The 20,022-nt window shown below is 43.6% G+C and overlaps 1 protein-coding gene across 3 annotated transcripts in view; it reads left to right on the top strand.

Annotated features, from left to right (window-relative positions):
* Nucleotides 1-20,022, top strand: part of LOC140426275 (riboflavin-binding protein-like) — a 54,049-nt gene that overhangs the window by 18,269 nt on the left and 15,758 nt on the right. For all 3 annotated transcript variants that reach the window (XM_072510832.1, XM_072510835.1, XM_072510833.1), the window contains exons 4-5: nucleotides 1,993-2,121; nucleotides 3,678-3,786. In XM_072510832.1, coding sequence (XP_072366933.1) covers nucleotides 1,993-2,121; nucleotides 3,678-3,786 — 238 coding nt within the window. The remainder of the gene's footprint in view (nucleotides 1-1,992; nucleotides 2,122-3,677; nucleotides 3,787-20,022) is intronic.

Raw genomic sequence — 20,022 nt, 5'->3', positions numbered from 1 at the left:
ACTATCTCCAGCTCCAATAGTTCCCTACTGGGTCTTCTCTAGCCGGTGTCTGACTAGCCGACTTTATTTATACAAAGGCACATCAACTTGCTAAGAGTCCGCCGCCTCCTTCATGGGGAAGCTCATATTTTGCAAGCTCCATGGGATAGTGGATCACTCGTAACCCTTGAGACCAGTGCGGATTATAACAACCACCAATGATGAGGAGTAAGGAGAGAGGATCCACAAAAGATCAGAATTACAAGAATAGAGAGTTCAGGATGTGTTGTAAGGATGAAGGAGGTTACAGAGATACAGAGGGGTGAGGCTATGAAGGAGTTTAAACACATGGATGAGAATTTTAATGTTGGTGACCTGGGACCAAATATGGATAAGGAGGAATAGGAATGATGGGTGAGGGAGATAGAATGTGGGTGCTAAAGTTACCACTTGGCAATGAGCTAAAGTTTACACAGGTGAGAAAGGGGGTGGGGGTAGCAAGGAGAATATTGGAGATATAAAGATTTCAGTGGCAGATGCAGTAAGGCGGAAGAGAAGACAGATTATGTGATGGAGGTGGAAGTTGGCCAAAATTCTGCCTGAGGTTGCAAGGATGTGGAGATTGTGAAGTCTGGTTTAGCTTGAGTCAATGGCCAGGGAGGGGTGGAATCAGTGTCTAGAGTATAAAGCTTGAGGTGTGACCAAATGTCTGCAGTCTTCCTCGTGTTTCACTGGAGGAAATTGTGGCTCCTCTGAGATTGAATATTAGACAAGCAATATGAAGCAGTCTCTTGGCACAGAAGCAATGGAGAGATTGCGAGAGGTGAAAAGGTAGAGCTTAATAGTTGATGTTTATTGTCCTAAGGGGAAATTATAGATGAACAAGGAACACTCACATCCCAAATATAAACTTTAAAAACTACTTTGTTGTATTAGTGAGCAAATGCTTATTGCATTCATGTGACATTCTTATGTGGACTGTTTGAAATGAAATGAAATGAAAATAGCTTATTGTCACAAGTAGGCTTCAAATGAAGTTACTGTGAAAAGCCCCTAGTCGCCACATTCCGGCGCCTGTTCGGGGAGGCTGTTACGGGAATTGAACCGTGCTGCTGGCCTGCCTTGGTCTACTTTCAAAGCCCCTTTTAACAGAAGATTAACTAATTTGAAATAAATCGGTTAATATCTGAACTAAAATTCAGGCTGAGGTATCTCATGTGGACATATGAATGTCCTCAGAGTTATTTCCAGGCGACACTATTCATGCACAGGTAAGAAAAACAGTAAAACAGACAGATGTTATTTTTACAGTGGTGATATTTTGCACGTTAATGCAATGGTGCTTTCATTTCTGTGCTGAAGTTCAGAATTATTTCCATTGGCAAGTTTGATAAACAAAACAAACGTCCTTTTGAAGCTATGGCAGCTTTATCACGTTGCTTACAGATTGATACATTAACTTTTATTTTGATATTGGTATTTATGTATTTGAACAGCTCAACCCAACACAATATGATTCACATGTATACAGTTTTAGCCAAACAGGAACCCTCGTTAATGATAATAACTCTGCAGCACCGAGAGGCATCTTGATGAAGAACTAAATCATTATTTAAACACTGATAACAAAGCAAAACATGTTGTGGAATTGCATTGTAACTAAATCATGGGCTGGATTCTCCGCCCCGCCATGCCACATTTCTGTCCCGACACACCATCGGGATTCTCCGTTACGCCAACTGGTCAATGGGGATTCCCACTGTGAGGCAGCCCCACACTGTCGGGAAACCCCCAGGCACCGGCAAAACGGAGAATCCCGCCGGCAGAGAATCCCGCTGCATATTTCTGCCATTTAAGCCATAAATGGAGACAAATCAGGTGAAATTGGGATCTGGGAGCAGGTCATTTCTTCTGTGAAAAGATTATCAGAATAAAACTAGAATAAAACTGCTACAAATTGCAAGAAATATTGTAGAGTGATTACTGATTATCCATTGTTATTCATTACTGCAGATGTGAGGAGTACATGAAAAAAATAGATTGTTTCTACCATTGCTCACCCCATACCTTCAACTGGATCCATCCCAATAATTCACATTCTGTCCTTGCTGTTCCAATCTGTCAGGGCTTTTGTGATGACTGGTAAGTTTTTTTCAAATTCCCTCGGAATATCCCAATTTTTATTGCCTTTCATCTTTTTACAATGTAAAACTCTTGGGGAATTCTTCCATCTGGAGACTGTCCCGTGACGGGGGTGGGAATGTGGAGTGTTTCCCACTGTGGAGGCCAGTGGAAAACACACAAATCTTCCAGCCCTGACCTCATCAATTATGCAACTGGGTATTTTGCACCGTACTCCATGAAGGGGCAGGCCTGATGGCGTATAGTCCACCATCCTATCCAGGCACCATATTGAAAAGGCACCCAACATCACTGACCCACTATTGGAGAAAGAAGATGGACCTCCTGAAAATGAAGATATATCTCTGGGAACACTCAGACCTCCTGAGAAAGAAGTTTAATTTCTAGGAACATTCTGAGGTACCTTTCCAGGACACGGAATCTGGAAGATCCACCTGTAGATGCTCCTACCACCCACTGCTATGGTCTTCCGGGGTCGAGGGTTGTAGTTGGCTCCCTCCTGAATTCCGGGGGTAACCCCAGGTATTGTTCAAGTAAGTCCTGACATTTGCACGCCAAGTTGTTTCAGGCTTGTTTTCCCGCTGGCACCGTGGAGAATCAGGTGTGGGTGGTCAGTCCTTCACCTGCAGTCCACTAGCAGGATGCAAAGGAGTTTGACGCCGGTCACCAGCGGGTTTCCCGATCTGCCACAATGGACACCAATGGAAGATTCCACTGTGAATTTGTACTGCCGTAAAACCAATTTCTGGTCCTCCCACTGAATTCTCCCCTCTGCCTGCCATTGAACCCACTGGGGAGGCTGCGGAGAATTCTGCCCTTTTTCTGCCACAGAGTAAAGCACTCTTTAGTGTGTACCACTCCATTGCAGTACTGAGGGAATGCTGCACTGTTGGAAGTGTTGTCTTTCAGATGAGACATTACACCAATCTGCCTGCTCGGGTGGATGTAACCAAACCCATCGCACCATCTTGAAGAGCAAGTGAGTTATCCCCAGTGTTCTGGACAAAATCTATCCCGAAAACAACATCACAAAAAAGCAGATTTTCTGGTCTGAATCACATTGCTGTTTGCGGAGATTTGCTGTGTGCATATAGGCGGCCCCATTTTCTACATTACAACAGTGATTACACTTCAAAAATACTTCATTAGCTGAAAGGCGCTACAAGGCATTAGGTGAAAAGCAGTGTGTAACTTCAAGTCTTTGTTTTTTCAATAACGCATAACTTAAAATGCATAGTGATATGGTTTGACAAAGCTATATCGGGAAAAGGAGTTTGTAACAATCGCAGCCAATATTGTATTACTGGGTGAATTTTGTACCCAAAGATACCTGTTTAGTTTTGTAAACAATGTCAGTCATTGAAAATCCTCCACCAGGCCCCATCTGTATGTTTTATTCAGGTCCCAGGAAGAAATTGCAGTGGGTTAATGGAGGAATCATGTGAGCATATAATATTCCTGCTTTCATGGTAACCCACCAAAGCAAAGAAGGCTCAGCTTATGAGTGGTCGTGATAATAAAGCAGTTATTAATGAACAAACATTTGTTGTCTACAGGTTTACAGCCTGTAGAGATGACCTGACCTGTACTAGAAACTGGATTTCTGATTGGGAATGGGATGATCATGGAAATAACTGCAGAAATGAATGTATTCCATACCACCAGGTAAGAACAGTAGAATTGCATTTTAATGCAATTTTAATGACAGACTCAACACACAGATATGGCAATGAAGATAATGTAATGGGCATATTTTGATATGGTAACACATTGAAAGGGACATCATTCCCATGATTAATCGGCAGGGATCTTATAAATCAGATTTATTGATATCCACCATAAATTATGGAAGATTTGCATCGGTAGATTGGTGTGGTAGTATGCATTAGGGGTCATGTGGGGCTGTGAAGCCGTGATATCGTTGGCTGACAGATCCCGGGTCCTGGTTGGCCGTTGACCTCTAGCTCCGCCCTGAAGGCGGAGTATAAGAACCAGGAGTCCTCCCCCGCAGGCCAGTCTACTACTGAACTGCGGGGGAACAGTCACGCTTAATAAAGCCTCATCGTCTTCACTCTATTTGTCTCTCCGAGTCTTTGTGCGCTACAAGTTATTAAGCGTGACTGTTCCCCCGCAGTTCAGTAGTAGACTGGCCTGCGGGGGAGGACTCCTGGTTCTTATACTCCGCCTTCAACTACGAGATCTTGTATCGTCCCGGAAAGCTGAACAATTGGTAAATATTAATTCTCTCAATGTGTGCTAATTCAGGTGATGTGATCCATGCATATTCAGCGCCAGGTTTGTTCAAAAAGGCTGTGAGAATTCTCAAATATTAGGGATATGTTGAGCAGTGAGTGTAGCCTTTCGACAATAATAATTTATATTTTCAAAGGACTTTTAATGTGGTAAAATGCCCAACAGCACATCACAGAGGCATGCGGAAAATGGACTCTGAGCCAAAGAAAGGTGGTGTTGGGAGGCAGCAAAGACGTTGGTGTAAGACAGGATCTTAAACAGCAGAAGGAAGCAGAGACCAAAGATTCAGCGAGGGAGGCCACTAATGACATGGTCAGCAATAGTGGGGTGAAGAGAGGTGGTGGTACACAAGACTGCAATCAGAGCACCAGAGAATACAAGGGTGTAGGCTGGAGAAAACTATAGATATAAGGAGAGGAGTTGCCACAGCCAGATTTAAGCAGAAAGAAGAGAAATTTAAATTTGAGGCATTGGAGGACTGAGAGACAATACAGATTGCCTAGGACTGGAACGATGCACAAGCTGAATTTGGTGCAGGACATGATATGGGCAGTAGACCTTTGAAAGTTTATGGAGGATGGAATGTTGGCCAAGAATAGTTAAGCTTGGAGCCAAAAAAGGCCTGGGTAAGAGTTTGAGCAAAATGGACTGAGCTGAGTGGAGGATGAAGTGGAAGTGGGCTTTGTAATGGAGATACAGGTAGGGTGTCTCAAAACTGACAAGCTCAGAACCAAGTCAGTGCCGGATTCCAGATTTTAGATCCTGACGTTTTTTTTGGGGAAAAATCCGGACATCAATTCAATGAATAAGGGACATATGAAATCAAGCGAATAAATTCCTTTGGAATACATATTGAAGTGTGTTATATCTTTGAGTTTGCCGCAAAGAGAAGATATGGAGGTGCCCACACTCTGGATTCTTTCAAAACATGATGAGAGGTTTTATTTTTTTTTAGAAAATATTTTATTAAGGCATTTATAATTTTAACACATTTAAACAGAAAAATCCAACAAAGACAAAGAACCTACAATAACATAGCTATCCCCCCCCCAAACACAGACCCCAACCAGCATGGTCCATATAAACACTCCGTCTCACGGCCCTCCCTTCATTGGTTTTCCTACCCTTGTTCGTCACTTCTATGCCTCCCCCGTTTTTCTCCCCCCACCTTTGCTGACAGACTAATGATCAGAGGTTTTATTAGGAATGTTGTTCATATGATCTAAGATAGAGAACTGAAGCCCATGCAAACACTCTGTGCCGACGTTACTCCAGATCACTGATGCTTCATCAGCAGGGATGTATTCTCTGATACATAACACCCCTGTCCCTTTACTTCTTTAGTACAATGACTTAACAGATATACAACAGACCCACTTATGCATTAACTCTACATATAAATATACATACAACTTAATCAGACCCCTCCTCGTTTCCTTCCTAGGTAAAGATAAAGTCATCATAGTCCCAGGTGACATAGGCTGCTTTCCTATTTGAGGGGGCGAGGTGGTGATTTAATCTGAGGATCATCACACCTCATGCAAGGGGCAAGGTTGAGAAGGATGAATAACCTCAGATGCGGTAATTAAACCTGCGTTGCTGGCCTTGCTCTGCATCACGAACCAGCTGTCCAGCCAAGTGAGCTAAACTGTCCCTGGAATGTCTTTAATGCATTGTCAATGACTTAACATTTATACAACAGACCCACTTATGCACGATCTCTATACATATATATACACAACTTAATAAGACAGCCTCTCAGGTGAACGTCTGACATCTATTTCTTTTGGGTTGTACTCTAACATTCTGGAACCTGGTTACTCGAGACCTTTGAAGTGTATTCTTTCTCTACTGTCGGCAGTACTTCCTGTGAAGTTACTTCAGTGCCCATCTCCATTAGTGTTGAAGATTCCTCAGAAACAGAGCTGAGTTTGTCTCTGTTCAGAAGTATTACTGCTGTGATTTTCCAATGGGAATACGTTTTGAGAAGTTTCAGCGATTTCACTTAGTGAAGTTGGTAGCTGGCCAGTATGACATTTCCAAATTCTTTCATGATATTGGACTTGTATTTGCTAGGTTCACACCAGGTACCTGTCATAATATGCACCAGTATATCATGGTGCAGACACACACACACACACTGATGGACATGCAGTGGGACCAATCAGCATATTTAACACCGCAGCCAATCACCAGTGAGAGCACACGCACTATAAAGACAGGGGACAGGAGAGTTCCCGCTCATTCTAGTAGCAGCCAGCTCAGAGCACAGAGCTCACAGCCTGCAACACAGACATTCACCATGTGCTGAGTGCATCACCTGGTTAGGACTAGGCAGGGGTCAACAGTTAAAGCTGGTATTGCATTTACCCACAGTTCAAGTATGTTAATATAGTTAACCTTAGTTAAAATAGTTACGCTAAATAGTTACGCGACCCCCGAGCAGAGGGATACGGACCCAGGAAGTGTAGAAGATTGTAGTTTAGTTGGGCAGCATGGTCGGCACGGGCTTGGAAGGCCGAAGGGCCTGTTCCTGTGCCGTACATTTCTTTGTTCTTATAATAAAATAGAGTTGCACCACGTCCAGTGTTGGTGACCTGTTTGTGATCCAGAACACCCAACGCATTAGTACCCATTTCTCGCAGGTGGTGTAGCTTCTGGCTAGCACTCGCTCTCCTTGATTGAATACTCGCTTTTCAAATTTTTGTTCTCTCCTCGCAATCTATGCTTGTGTTATCGTTTGACAATCTCAGAAGTATCAGTGGTATTAACACATCAAACTGTGTTCGTAGTTTCCTCCTCAACAACAGCATTGCTGGTGAACCCTGTCATTGTGTGTGCGGTGTTCGGATAAGGCATTAATAAGATGTTCACTCTTCTTGCCAATGTAACTTGGTCCTTCGGCGCCTTAATGGAATGTTTCAATGACTGAATGAAATGTTCAGCCAACCCATTTATTGCAGGATAATATGGAGCTGACTTGTTGTGGTGAATACCATTTCCCTTCAGGTAGTCCTTGAACTCCTTTTAAATGAACTGAGTACCATTGTCACTGACCTGCTCCGGTGTACCAAATCTTGTGAATATTTTGTCTAGCTTTACAATGGTTTGTTCTGCCATCATAAATGTCATGATCGGGACTTCTGGCCATTTCGAGTGTGGATCCACAATCACTAGGGACATGTGATCCTCCACTGGACCAGCGTAGTCTGTGTCTATTCGCTAACACGGCTGTGCCAGCCATTCTCACAGATATAATGGTTGCGGTGGTGGAGTGTTTCTTAGTTTTGCACAGGACTGACATTGCCCCACTCTCTCTTCAATTTGAGCATCTACTCCTGGCCACCAAAAATAACTGCATGCCAATTCCTTCATCCTCACCGCACCAGGATATCCCTCATTCAGATGGTCAAGGACTTTATTATGCAAGCATGGAGGAATAATCACACGGATACCCTGTAATAGAACTCCATTCTGTGCTGTCAACTCACGTCTTTGTGTGATGTAGGGCCTGAGGTTGGGATATTTTTAATGAATGTCTGACATTGTTCCATTTGGGCAAGGTCCATTTCCTTCCCCATCACTGGATCAGTTCTTGTGCATCTCTGAGCTTGCGATGAAGTCACACACGCATTATTCACCATTGAGAAAAACAGAACGTGTTGTTCTGAGCCATGCTTGACTTGTAGCAGCAATCTTGACAAAGCATCAGCATTTTCAAATTGCTCTGACTTGCGATATTGGAAATTGTATGTGTGTGCTGACAATATCAAAGACCATCTTTGCAATTTATTAACTGCTAAAGAAGGAATACCTTATACGGCCCAATAAATTGACATCACGGGTTGATGAGCCACCAAAAGAGTAAAATTATCTCCATAAAGGTAATGGTGGAATCTTTTTACCCCAGAAATGATGTTCAAAGTCTCTTTTTCTAGCTGAGAATAATTCATTTCTGTGCTAGCAAGAGTTTGTGAAGCAAAGCAATTGATTGTTTCTCTCCTTTTAAAAAAAATAAATATTCAGGACATTTTCCATTTTACAATACACACAACATTCACTCACCTTTATACAATTTTCATAATAAACACACAACCCACCATCTCACCCTTTGTGTCCCATTTCATTTTGCAAACCCCCTCTACCACCCCCACCTAACCCCTCCCGCTATTTGCTGACAACTACCAATTCTTGAAGGAGATAAACAGCCTTCACCTCAAATAGAATCCCTCCTCCGATCCCTTAATGGCAGACTTAATTTTCTCCAGAATCAGAAACTCTGACAGATCTCCCTCCCACACCGTCATCCTTGGCGGCTCCGGAGACCGCCACCATAGCAAAATGCTCCTCCGAGCTATCAGGGAGGCAAAGGCCAACTCACTCCACATCTCTCCTTCAAATTCACCGCCAAACACTTCCTCCCACTTCCTCTTTATCTCCTCCAGTGAGGCCGTCTCCCTCTCCATCAATTGCCCATTGATATCCAAAATCTTCCCCTTCGCTATCTCATCCTCTGACACTACTTTGTCCATCAATGAGGTGGGTGGCAACTGAGGAAACATAGCTAGCTCCTTTTGCACAAAGTTCCTAAACTGTCAATAATACCTGAACCCATTTCCCCCCAGGAGCTGAAACTTTTCCACCAGTTCCTCCAACCCAGCAAATCTACCCTCAACAAACAAATCCCTAATCCTCCCTCCTGTTCCCAGACCCTGTACGTTGGGTCCAATCCTGCCGGGATAAATCTGTGGTTCCCACATATCAGGACCCTCAACGATATTACCTCTCGCTTGAAATGTTGCCTAAACTGGTTCCACACTCTTGACGTGGTTACTGCCACTGGACCCATAGAGTACCTGGCTGGTGAGAATGGAAGAGGAGCCATCACCAATGCCCTCAAACACGACCCTGTACAGGAAGCTTCTTCCATCTGCCCGCAAAATGACTCTTCCTCCGTGACCCATTTCCGAACCTTCTTGCAGTTCATCAAATTCAGCAACGGCAACTGCCCTGACACCCTGTCCTTCTGTAAAAACGCTCTCCAAACCCAAGGTGCCTTGCCTCCCCAAACAAAGGCCGAAACCAGCTTATTAATCTTCCCAAAGAAAGATTTAGGTAAAAAGACCGGGAGACTCTGGAAACAAATTAAGAATTTTGGGAGGACTGCCATTTTCACCATTGGAACCTGCCCTGCCAGCGATAGCGGTAGAACATCCCACCTCTTCAAAACTCCTTCACCCCTTCTACCAGACTGGCAAAATGCAATATATGCAACAATGCCCAGTCCTGAGCTACCTGTACTCCCAGGTACCTGGGGCGAGATTCTCCGACCCGCCGCCTGGTCGGAGAATCGCCGGGGGCTGGCGTGAATCCCGCCCCCACCGGGTGCCGAATTCTCCGGCACCGGAGATTCGGCGGGGGCGGGAATCGTGCCGTGCCGGTTGGCGCCCCCCCCTCCCCACCGCCCCCCCCCCCCCCCCCCGCGATTCTCCGGCCCGAATGGGCCAAAGTCCCGCTGCTAGGATGCCTGTCCCGCCGGCGTGGATTAAACCACCTCTCTTACCGGCGGGACAAGGCGGCGCGGGTGGGCTCCAGGGTCCTGGGGGGGGCGCGGGGCGATCTGGCCCCGGGGGGTGCCCCCACGGTGGCCTGGCCCGCGAACGGGGCCCACCGATCCGCGTGCGGGCCTGTGCCGTGGGGGCACTCGTTTCCTTCCGCCTTCGCCGCGGTCTCCACCATGGCGGAGGCGGAAGAGACTCCCTCCACAGCACATGCGCGGGGATGCCGTGAGCGGCCGCTAACGCTCCCGCGCATGCGCCGCCCGGCAATGTCATTTCCGCGCCAGCTGGCAGGGCACCAAAGGCCTTTTCCTTGTGTTGGTGTGGATACCATCCCCACAACCCAAAGATGTGCAGGTGGAGAATTGGCCATGCTAAATTGCCCCTTAATTGGAAAACAAAAAATAATTGGGTACTCTAAAAAAGTCTACACCCTGAAAAGAAGCCAAACTTAGTGAACATCTCCATACTCATTCCTACACTGGAGAGGGGGTCTGTTACATACAACAGCAAGTCGTCCACATACAGGGACACTTGGTGCTCCATACCTCCCCTCTCTGTACCCTTCAACTCCTTCGATGACCTCAGTGTGATAGCGAGTGGTTCAACTGCCAATGCAAAAAGTAACAGGGAAAGTGGACACTCCTGCCTTGTTCCCCTATACAATTGAAAGTGCCCCAAGCTCCCACTATGTTACCAACCCAAGCTTAATCCATCAGTACGAACGCTCGCAAAAGGGGTCTTACAACAGCAGTCTGATCCAAGAAATGAACATGGATCCAAACCCGAATCGTCCCACTTTCTCAAAGAAATACTCCCATTCTACCTGGTCAAACGCTTTCTCCGCGTTTCTCCATGGAGATTATTACCTCAGGCTCCGAACCCCAAGGGGGCAACACCACTGCATTCAATAGTCTCCTTATATTGGCTGACAATTGTCGGCCCTTCACAAACCCTGTCTGATCCTCAGCTACTATCCCCAGCAGACATTCCTCCAAGCGAGTTGCCAACACCTTGGCCAATAACCTCATTGGCATTTAATAGAGATATGGGCCGATAAGACCCACACTCCTCTGCATCATTATCCTTTTTCAGGATTAGAGAGTTGGAAGCCTGTGCTTCCCCGAATCATTAAACATCTCCATTAGATGAGACCCTAGCTCCACCGCAAATGTTTTATAAAATTCCACTGGGAATTTGTCTGGGCCTGGAGCCTTCCCAGACTGTATAGAGCAAAAGCACCTCATAATCTCCTCCAGCCCCTGCACTTTCTCCTCCTCCACCACCAGGAAATTAAAACCATCCAAGAACTGTTTGATGTACAAGTCCCCCTTCTGGGGCTCCGACCGATACAACCCCCGGTAAAAGGTCTCCAACATCTCATTTACCTTTTCTGGATCAGAACCCACTCAGCCCACCAACCCCCCCCCCCCCCCCCCCCCTTCCCCCAACCCCAGGCCTGGTCCCCAGGACCTCGAGGCCGCCTGCCGTCTCAACTGGTGTGTGGTGTGCAAGTAACTTACTGGCCTTCTACTCGTGTTCACCCCATATACATGGCCAACAGCTTCGCCCGTCAATACCAATTCGAACTCCATCTGGAGCTCCTTCCCCCCCTTCAACAACAACTCCTCTGGGGTAGCCGAGTACAGCCGGACCACCACCAGAATAGCCTCTACCAACCTCTGTCCCCCCCCCCCATCCTACCCACCTTCTCTCTGTGTGCCTAAATCAAGATCAGCTCCCCCTTAATCACCTCTTTAATACCTCCCAGAACGTGGAAGGTGAGACCTCCTCTCTCTTATACTCCACGTATGTTCCTATAGGCACTCTATCCTCTCCCAGGGCCCCTTATTCGCCAACAACGCCACACCCAACATTCACGGAGGTTGCTGGGCGCAATCCCTCTCCAAACAGAAATCCACATCGTCCAGAGCATGGTCCGATATGACAACTGCCGTGTATTCCCACCCGACCACCCCATGGAGCAATGCCTTCCCCACTATGAATAAGTCAATGCGCGAGCAAACCCGGTGCACATGTGAGAAAAATGAGAACTCCTTCCTTCTCGAATGCCTAAACCACCATGGATCCACAGCCCCCATCTGTTCCCAATCAACTCCTTCACCATCTCCGATATCTTCAGGTACTTGGGGCATGACCTATCTAGTCTCAAGAACACAATTAAAATCCACCCCCATAATCAGCTGATGAGAATACAAATCCGGGACCGCCACCAGCACCTTCCATTTCCTCCCAATTAGGTGCGTACACATTGACTAAAACCACAGGGGACCCCTCCAACCTTCCACTCACTGTCACATATCTTCCGCCTGGATCTTCCACTATGTTACCAACTGAAAAGGCCACCCTCTTATTAGTTCGAATTCAGAATGGAACACTTGTCCCACCCACACTTTCCTCAACCTCATTTGGTCCTGAAACCTCAGGTGAGTTTCCAGTAAGAAAACCACATTTGTCTTCGAGCTCTTTAAAAGGGCAAAGATCTCGGGTACTCTATAGATAACCCTTAATAAATTCCCAAACAACATCCGGAAGACAAAAGATCCTTTTTAAACACAGAGATCAGGTTTAAATTCTCTACTGAGAGCAGTTATCACTTTGAAATCATCCAAATGAACACTCTTTAGCTTGTAGAGAGACCCTGGCTTTCTGCTGGCTTTCACTGCAGCTTTTCTCTCTGAAAACAAAACTAAACACACCCTGTCGCAAACAGCCTAAAGCGAAAGTAAAACGTATAGCTCAGCTCCACCACACTCTGACATCACTGCAGCCACTTGAGCAGACAAACCTTTATTAAAGTGACATTCCCATGACACCTCCCTCCAAGAAAATAAAATAAACCATAAACTTCAAGATGGTTTCATTTTCCACCTTTTCACTATCATTTAAGAAATGCACACAGTAAATATACTTTTTGTTTCAAAAAACACACGCAAACATTTAATAATAACATAGTCCATTTTTGTTCTCCTTCCTCCAACTGGAATCCTTCTCGATTGACAGTCTGTAGACAAGAATGTCTCTGCACGATCCATCCATTTCTCTACGCCTCGGCATTTCTCTTTAAAGTCAGATACTTTAGTTCAATCTGATCACAAAGTCCATGGTAATTCTCCAACACGGGAGCATTGGTTATCACAGCTTTCAAATGCCTGTTGAAACTCCGCTGTCCACTGAACTTTTCGACGTTTCTTCAGCAAGTCCATCAGTGGAGCAATCATGCTGCAAGAATTTGACACAAATGTTCGATCAAATCCACTCATGCCAAGAAATCACATTATTTCCCTTTGTGTCGAGGGTATTGGAAACTTCTCACATCCCGTTTTCACATCCCATGTGACCATTCGACCCTGTCCGATTGTATTGCCAAGGAAAGTGACTTGGGCTTTTCCAAATTCACTTTTGGCTAGGTTTATCACCAAACCGGCCTCGTGAAGTCAATCGAATAACTCCATCAGATGTTTTAAATGTTCTTTCTATGTCTGGCTGAAAATTACCAGATCGTCTATGTGTACCGCACAATTGGGTAATCCTGAAACGACTTTGTTAGTTAACCGTTGAAATGTGGCTGGGGCGTTTTTCATGCCAAAAGGCATAACATTGAATTGTTGTATACCATCTGGAGTCACAAAAGCTGAAATCTCCTTCGCGCTTACGGAAAAAGGTACCTGCCAGTAATCTTTAAGTAAATCCAGTTTGGAAATAAAAGCTGATTGTCCCACTTTCTCAATGCAATCCTCCAAATGTGGGATAGGATAAGAGTCCGTTCTTGTAACTGCATTAACCTTTCTATAGTCCACACACAACCGTTGGGTACCATCTGGCTTAGGTACCATTACTATGGGTGAGCTCCATTGACTGCAACCCACTTCAATTATGGCATTTTTAAGCATACTCTCAATCTCTTTGTTAACCTGTGCCAATTTTAAAGGGTTAAGTCGATATGGATGTTGTTTGATTGGAACAGCATTTCCCACATCTACATCATGTACAGCCATTTTAGTGCTTCCCAACTTATCTCCACAAACTTGCCCATGTGATATCAATAGCTCTTTCAGGTCAGTCCGTTTTTCCTCTGGAAAGTAACTCAACAATTTATCCCAATTTTTAAGAACATCCTCATTTTCCGTTTTACTTTGAGGTATGTCAAATTCAAAGTCATCTGGATTTGGTTCATCACTTTGAGTTAGAATCATTAAAATCTCCCCCGTTTGCTCTCCTTACATTTCAAAGTACCTTTTAAGCATGTGCACATGACACACTCGGTGAGTTTTCCTTCTATCTGGCGTTCTTACCACATAATTCACCTCACTTAATTTACTTTCAATTTGATATGGTCCACAAAACCTTGCTTTTAAATGTTCACCAACCACTGGTAACCATACTAAAACTTTATCTCCACTGGCAAAACTACGAACTTTGGATTTCTTGTCCGCTACCCGTTTCATCACATTTTGTGCAACTTTTAAATGCTGTCGAGCCAATTCACCTGCTCTATTTAATCGTTCCTTAAAATTTGACACGTAATCCAATAATGTAAGTTCCAATTTCTCACTCACCAATTTTTCCTTAATCAATTTAAGTGGTCCTCTTATCTCAAAAAATTACTTCAAAAGGACTGAATTTGTTGACTCATTAGGTACATCCCTAATTGCAAACAGTACAAATGGAATTCCTTTATCCCAATCTTCTGGATAATCTTGACAATAAGCCCTCAACATTGTCTTTAATGTCTGATGCCACCTTTGCAAAGCTCCCTGCGATTCTGGATGGTATGCAGTTAATTTAAATTGTTTTATTCCGAAGCTATCCATAACTTCTTTGAATAATCTCAAGGTAAAATTTGATCCTTGATCCGATTGTATTTCTATGGGTAGTCCATATCGAGTAAAGAATTTAAGTAACTCCTCCACAATCTTTTTAGCTGTAATATTACGTACTGGAATGGCCTCTGGAAACCTAGTCGACACATCCATTATAGTCAAAAGATATTGATTCCCACTTTTCATTTTAGGAAGCGGTCCTACGTAATCAATTAGGACCCTTGTAGAAGGTTCCTCAAATGCTGGAATGGGTATTAAGGGTGCTGGTTTTATCACTGCTAGAGGTTTCCCTATCACTTGACATGTGTGACATGATCGACAAAATTTAACTACGTCTTTATATAGTCCAGACCAATAAAAATGTTTTTGGATTTTAGCTTGTGTTTTCCTTATTGCCAAATGACCTCCCACTGGTACCTCATGTGCTACTCGCAACACCTCCTTTCTATACCCTACCGGCAATACTACTTGATGAACGTCTGCCCACTTTTCATCCGCCTGCATATTTCCTCATCAAGACATCATTTTTACGGTAATAACACTCTGGTATACACTCAGATTCCTCTTCTGTGTATGCTTTCAGATACATCCATTTTATTTCTATGTCTTTCTGTTGTAACTCCGCCAATTTTCCTGAAGTAAAAATATCCACCTCATTCCACCTGTTCTTGTTCCTTTTCAACCATCTGATCAAAAATCATTTCTGATAATTGCACTTCAACTTTATCTTCACTCTTTGATTTCTCCTCTTGTCTCAACCTGTGACTTGTGACCTTGTTACTACACAATCCGGAAAAATCCCAGGACATTCGTCCTTTAACACTTCAGTTGTCTGATTTTTCACTGGCTTATCAACCACAGTAGGCATCACTCCCACCTGCGATCCAGCTATGTCATTACCCAAGATAAACTGTATTCCTGGAGAAGATAGTTTTTCTATTACTCCTACTACCACTTCACCACTCTTCACTGGACTTTCCAACCTTACCTTATATAATGGAACATTACTCTTCTCACCCTAAATTCCACATATTACCACCTTTTCTGGCAATATTCTTCCCAAACTACATAACTCCTCATCTCTTACCATTAAAGATTGACTAGCTCCCGTATCTCTTAAAATTGTGACTTCTTTACCTACTCTTCCTGATACACATGAGTAAACTTTACCCACACAAGTAAATTCTTTAAAGACATCTGGCACCTTCTTATCAATCACCTCTTGATCAGGCTGTACAATATTTTGCACCTCCTTCGCTTCACTTGGGCTTTCCTTTACCACTTTAACAAACCCCACTGTCTTATCCTGTTTTACCACATCAGCCTTCCCAGTGCTTTTCTTCAACCACCAACACTGTGACTTTACATGGCCTAGTTTATTACAGTGAAAACATTTGAAAGTTTTCATTTCTATTCCACCCTCCTGGATTTCGTTTTTAATTTGAGGTACACTCTCCTTATTATCTCCCATCAGATCACCTTTGCCTCTATCACTTGAGTATTTCTCATGTCCCCAGTTTCTATCCCTCACAGGCTGAAACTGATGTCAGAAACTAAGCTTTGATTTATGAACTAATTCATAATCATCTGCCATTTTTCCACATGAGTTCTCACTACATCAGGAATTGAATTTTTAAACTCCTCCTGAAGTATAATTTCTCTGAGACCTTCATACGTTTGGTCTATTTTAAAAGCCCTTATCCACCTATCAAGATTACTCTGTTTGATCCTTTCAAACTCCATGTATGTTTGACCAGGTTCTTTCCTTAAATTTCTAAACCTTTGTCTGTAGGCTTCAGGCACTAGTTCATATGCACCTAAGATGGATTTTTTTCACCTCCTCATACGTCCCAGATACCTCCTCCGGTAGTGATGCAAACACTTCACTAGCCCTACCTACCAGCTTTGTTTGAATCAGTAATACCCACATGTCCGGTGGCTATTTCATTTGTTTAGCCACCTCCTCAAATGAAAAAGGCTTCTACCTCCTTCTCATCAAACCTTGGCACTGCATGGACATATTTAAATAGATCCCCATCAAGCCTTAACTATGAAGCTCTTTCTCACTATCCTCATCACTATTATCCAACTGTACGTTTCCCTTTATGTCCGCCAATTTTAACTGACGGTCATGTTTCATGGCCAGTTTCTGAAGTTCAAACTCTCTCTCTTTATCTTTTTCCCTGATCTGTAGCTCCCTTTCTCTTTCTTTTTGTTCTGCTAGGGCTATTCTTTCTTTTCTCTTTTCTTTTCGCTCTTTTTCCTCTCCATCTCTTTCGTATTCAAGCTGCTTTAATTCTTTCTCATCTTCCATTTGTCTAATTTGTAACTGAATTTCTGCCATTTCCAATGAGTCAGACTGTATCTCAGGCAATTATAAATGCTTAGCCACTGCCATAATTACCTCATCTTTTCGCATTTTGTCAGGTAATGTTAACTGCAATGCTTTTGCCAAATCTAACATTCTGCTTTTAGTCTCTGTCCGTAAGGTACTGCGTGTGACCGTCTCCACCCTCAAAAACCTCAGAGTCTCTGAAAGAGCCATTGTCCACAACACACTCCCTATTTAAACTGAAATACCACACCTGAAAAGCAACCACAATATGTTCACCCCTCACTGTCTAAGCTCACAAAGCTAACCCAATAGATAGACTTTTATCCCCCTCGAGCCCAAAAATTTGTTATGGGCCAGGGTTTAGAGAACCCCAAAGTGTATCATGGAGTTCACCTGACCCACAACTTTTAATAGATTGTGGTTATGGGGAACACATGGACTTACTCTGCAGGTGTAATACATCATAAATCTACAGTACTTTTAAATTAAAACAATGTTTATTTATGAAACCAGTTAACACTTTATAAACCCGAAGTAAACATCTTAACAACTATCAACACCAATAAATCCCCAAAGAATACAGTACTCTCTATAGATAACCCTTAATAAATTCCCAAACAACATCCGGAAGACAAAAGACCCTTTTAAACACAGAGGTCAGGTTTAAATCCTCTACTGAGAGCAGTTATCACTTTGAAATCATTAAAATGAACACTCTTTAGCTTGTAGAGAGATCCATGCACATCTGCTGGCTTTCACAGAAAACAAAACTAAACACACCCTGCAGCAAACAGCCTAAAGCGAAAGTAAAAGGCAGAGCTCAGCTCCACCCACACTCTGATATCACTGCAGCCACTTGAGCAGACAAACATTTCTTAAAGTGACATTCCCATGACAATATACGCTCCCGCCGCCCATGCTCCTCACCATTCCCAAATGTTGCTTCAAAACATCCAAAAACCCATACCCCAAATGCAGGGCAACAGATATTACAGAACTTTACAAAGAATATAATAGGAAAATCCAATGATAACAATACGAAACACACTACCGACACCTAGCCAAGCATTACAACACCGAGGACCCGGGTTCGATCCCGGACCCAGGTCACTGTCCATGTGGAGTTTGGACATTCTCCGTGTATCTGCGTGGGTATCACTCCCACAACCCAAAACGATGTGCAGGTTAGGTGAATTGGCCATGCTAATTTGCCCCTTAATTGGAAAAAAAAGAATTGTGTACTCTAAATGTATATTTTTTTGAAACCTAGCCATGCAGCCAAACATTCAAATGTCTCCTAGTCCATGTTCCTTGATACAGTTGTTCGCCTCCTCCAGTGTGTGGCATGGTTGTCCCCTTGCAGTTCTTGTAGTATCAATTTTATGGATCTTCACTCCAGTCCTTATCTGTGAAGTTTCTTTCATTGCTAGCTCCATAGATATGGCAATTTCCACAACAGCCTCAAGAGTAAAATCGCTTACAGTGAGTAGCTTCCACTGAATAGCTTCACTGCAGGGTCCACAAACAAGCCTATATCAAAGAGTATCATCAAGTGTTGCACCAAATTCATAATATGTTACTAACCTTAAAATCGCTATGAATTTTAAAATGTTTTCATCCTCTTCTTGACTATAGTGGTGGAACTGAAACACTTCTGCAATTAATAATGGCCTAGTTGAGAAATGCCTTTCTAAAACTTTCATTAGTTCGATATTGGTCTTCCGGGTTTTCAGGATGAACTAAATTTTGTATCAGCATAAAAGTTTACATCCTACTGAACTGAGAAAAGTTGCGACCTTTTAAGTTGTCTGGTATTTGATTCGCAATGCGATGTAATTGGAATCTTTCCTCATATGAGTTCCAAGTCTCACATTCTTCATTAAATGCAGCCATGCGCTTCTTTTTTCCCGCCATTTTGGATCCGGCTCCTGTGGTCTGTACTTCAACCAACTTTTCCCTCTTCCAATTCTTTTGGATGTACGGCACAAGTGATCCCTTACCTACATTTACTGTTGTTAGCCATTTTCCCCTGAGTAGTGGCCTGTACAGAGCTGGAATACTTCTGAATTCCCGGTCCAGCAGCCCATTTAACTTTGCCATGTGTATGGTCTCTACACCCCAGACTCTACCCCATTAACAGCAAGCTTTCGAACTGTCGTTCTTTACTCACGGGTGTAGTTGATTTTTTTTTACATTCTGCATCAGCAGCTTGCTTCGCCCATGTGTGTGTGTGTGAGTCCAATCCCGAGATTCCTTCTTCGTGCTCTACGCCATCTCCACCGATTTAGTTGATGATTTCTTTTTGTTCAGCAATTCTGTTATCTTATCTCAATCCTCATCGCCTGTTTTCTCGAGTTTGGCGCAAAGGGAAATGGTATGGAGGGGCCCACACTTTGGATTCTTACAAACACAATGAGAGGTTTTATTAGGGATGTTGCTCACACAATCTAATGATGGAGAACTGAAGCCGATGCAAACACCCCCCCCCCCCCCCACTGATGTCACTACAGATCCTGTGACGCTTCACCAACATAGATGTACTCTCTGATACATAATAAAGTGTTTTGTATCCAACTTGAGTTTCTTGCCTTTCTACAACACCTTCCTGCTTACTGCTGCTAACAAAGCTGGATTTGACATACTGGAGTTATCTACTGTCTTTTTTTGACATGATGGATTTAATTTCATTGCTCTGCTCATCATATCACTATCACGACCTGTATCTAGACTTGTATATTTGAATTTGATTTATTGTCACATGTACCAAGGTACAGTGAAAAGTATTACTCTGCATACAGTCCAGACAGATCATTTAATACATGAAAAAACAAGCATAAATACATAATGTAAATACATAGGCACAGGCATCGGGTGAGCATATGGAGTGAAGTACTACTCGTCAAAGGAGATG

The sequence above is a fragment of the Scyliorhinus torazame genome, chromosome 7 (genome assembly GCF_047496885.1).
Source record: "Scyliorhinus torazame isolate Kashiwa2021f chromosome 7, sScyTor2.1, whole genome shotgun sequence".
NCBI classification, from domain to species: domain Eukaryota; kingdom Metazoa; phylum Chordata; class Chondrichthyes; order Carcharhiniformes; family Scyliorhinidae; genus Scyliorhinus; species Scyliorhinus torazame.
This window is presented reverse-complemented; position numbering and strand designations above follow the sequence as displayed.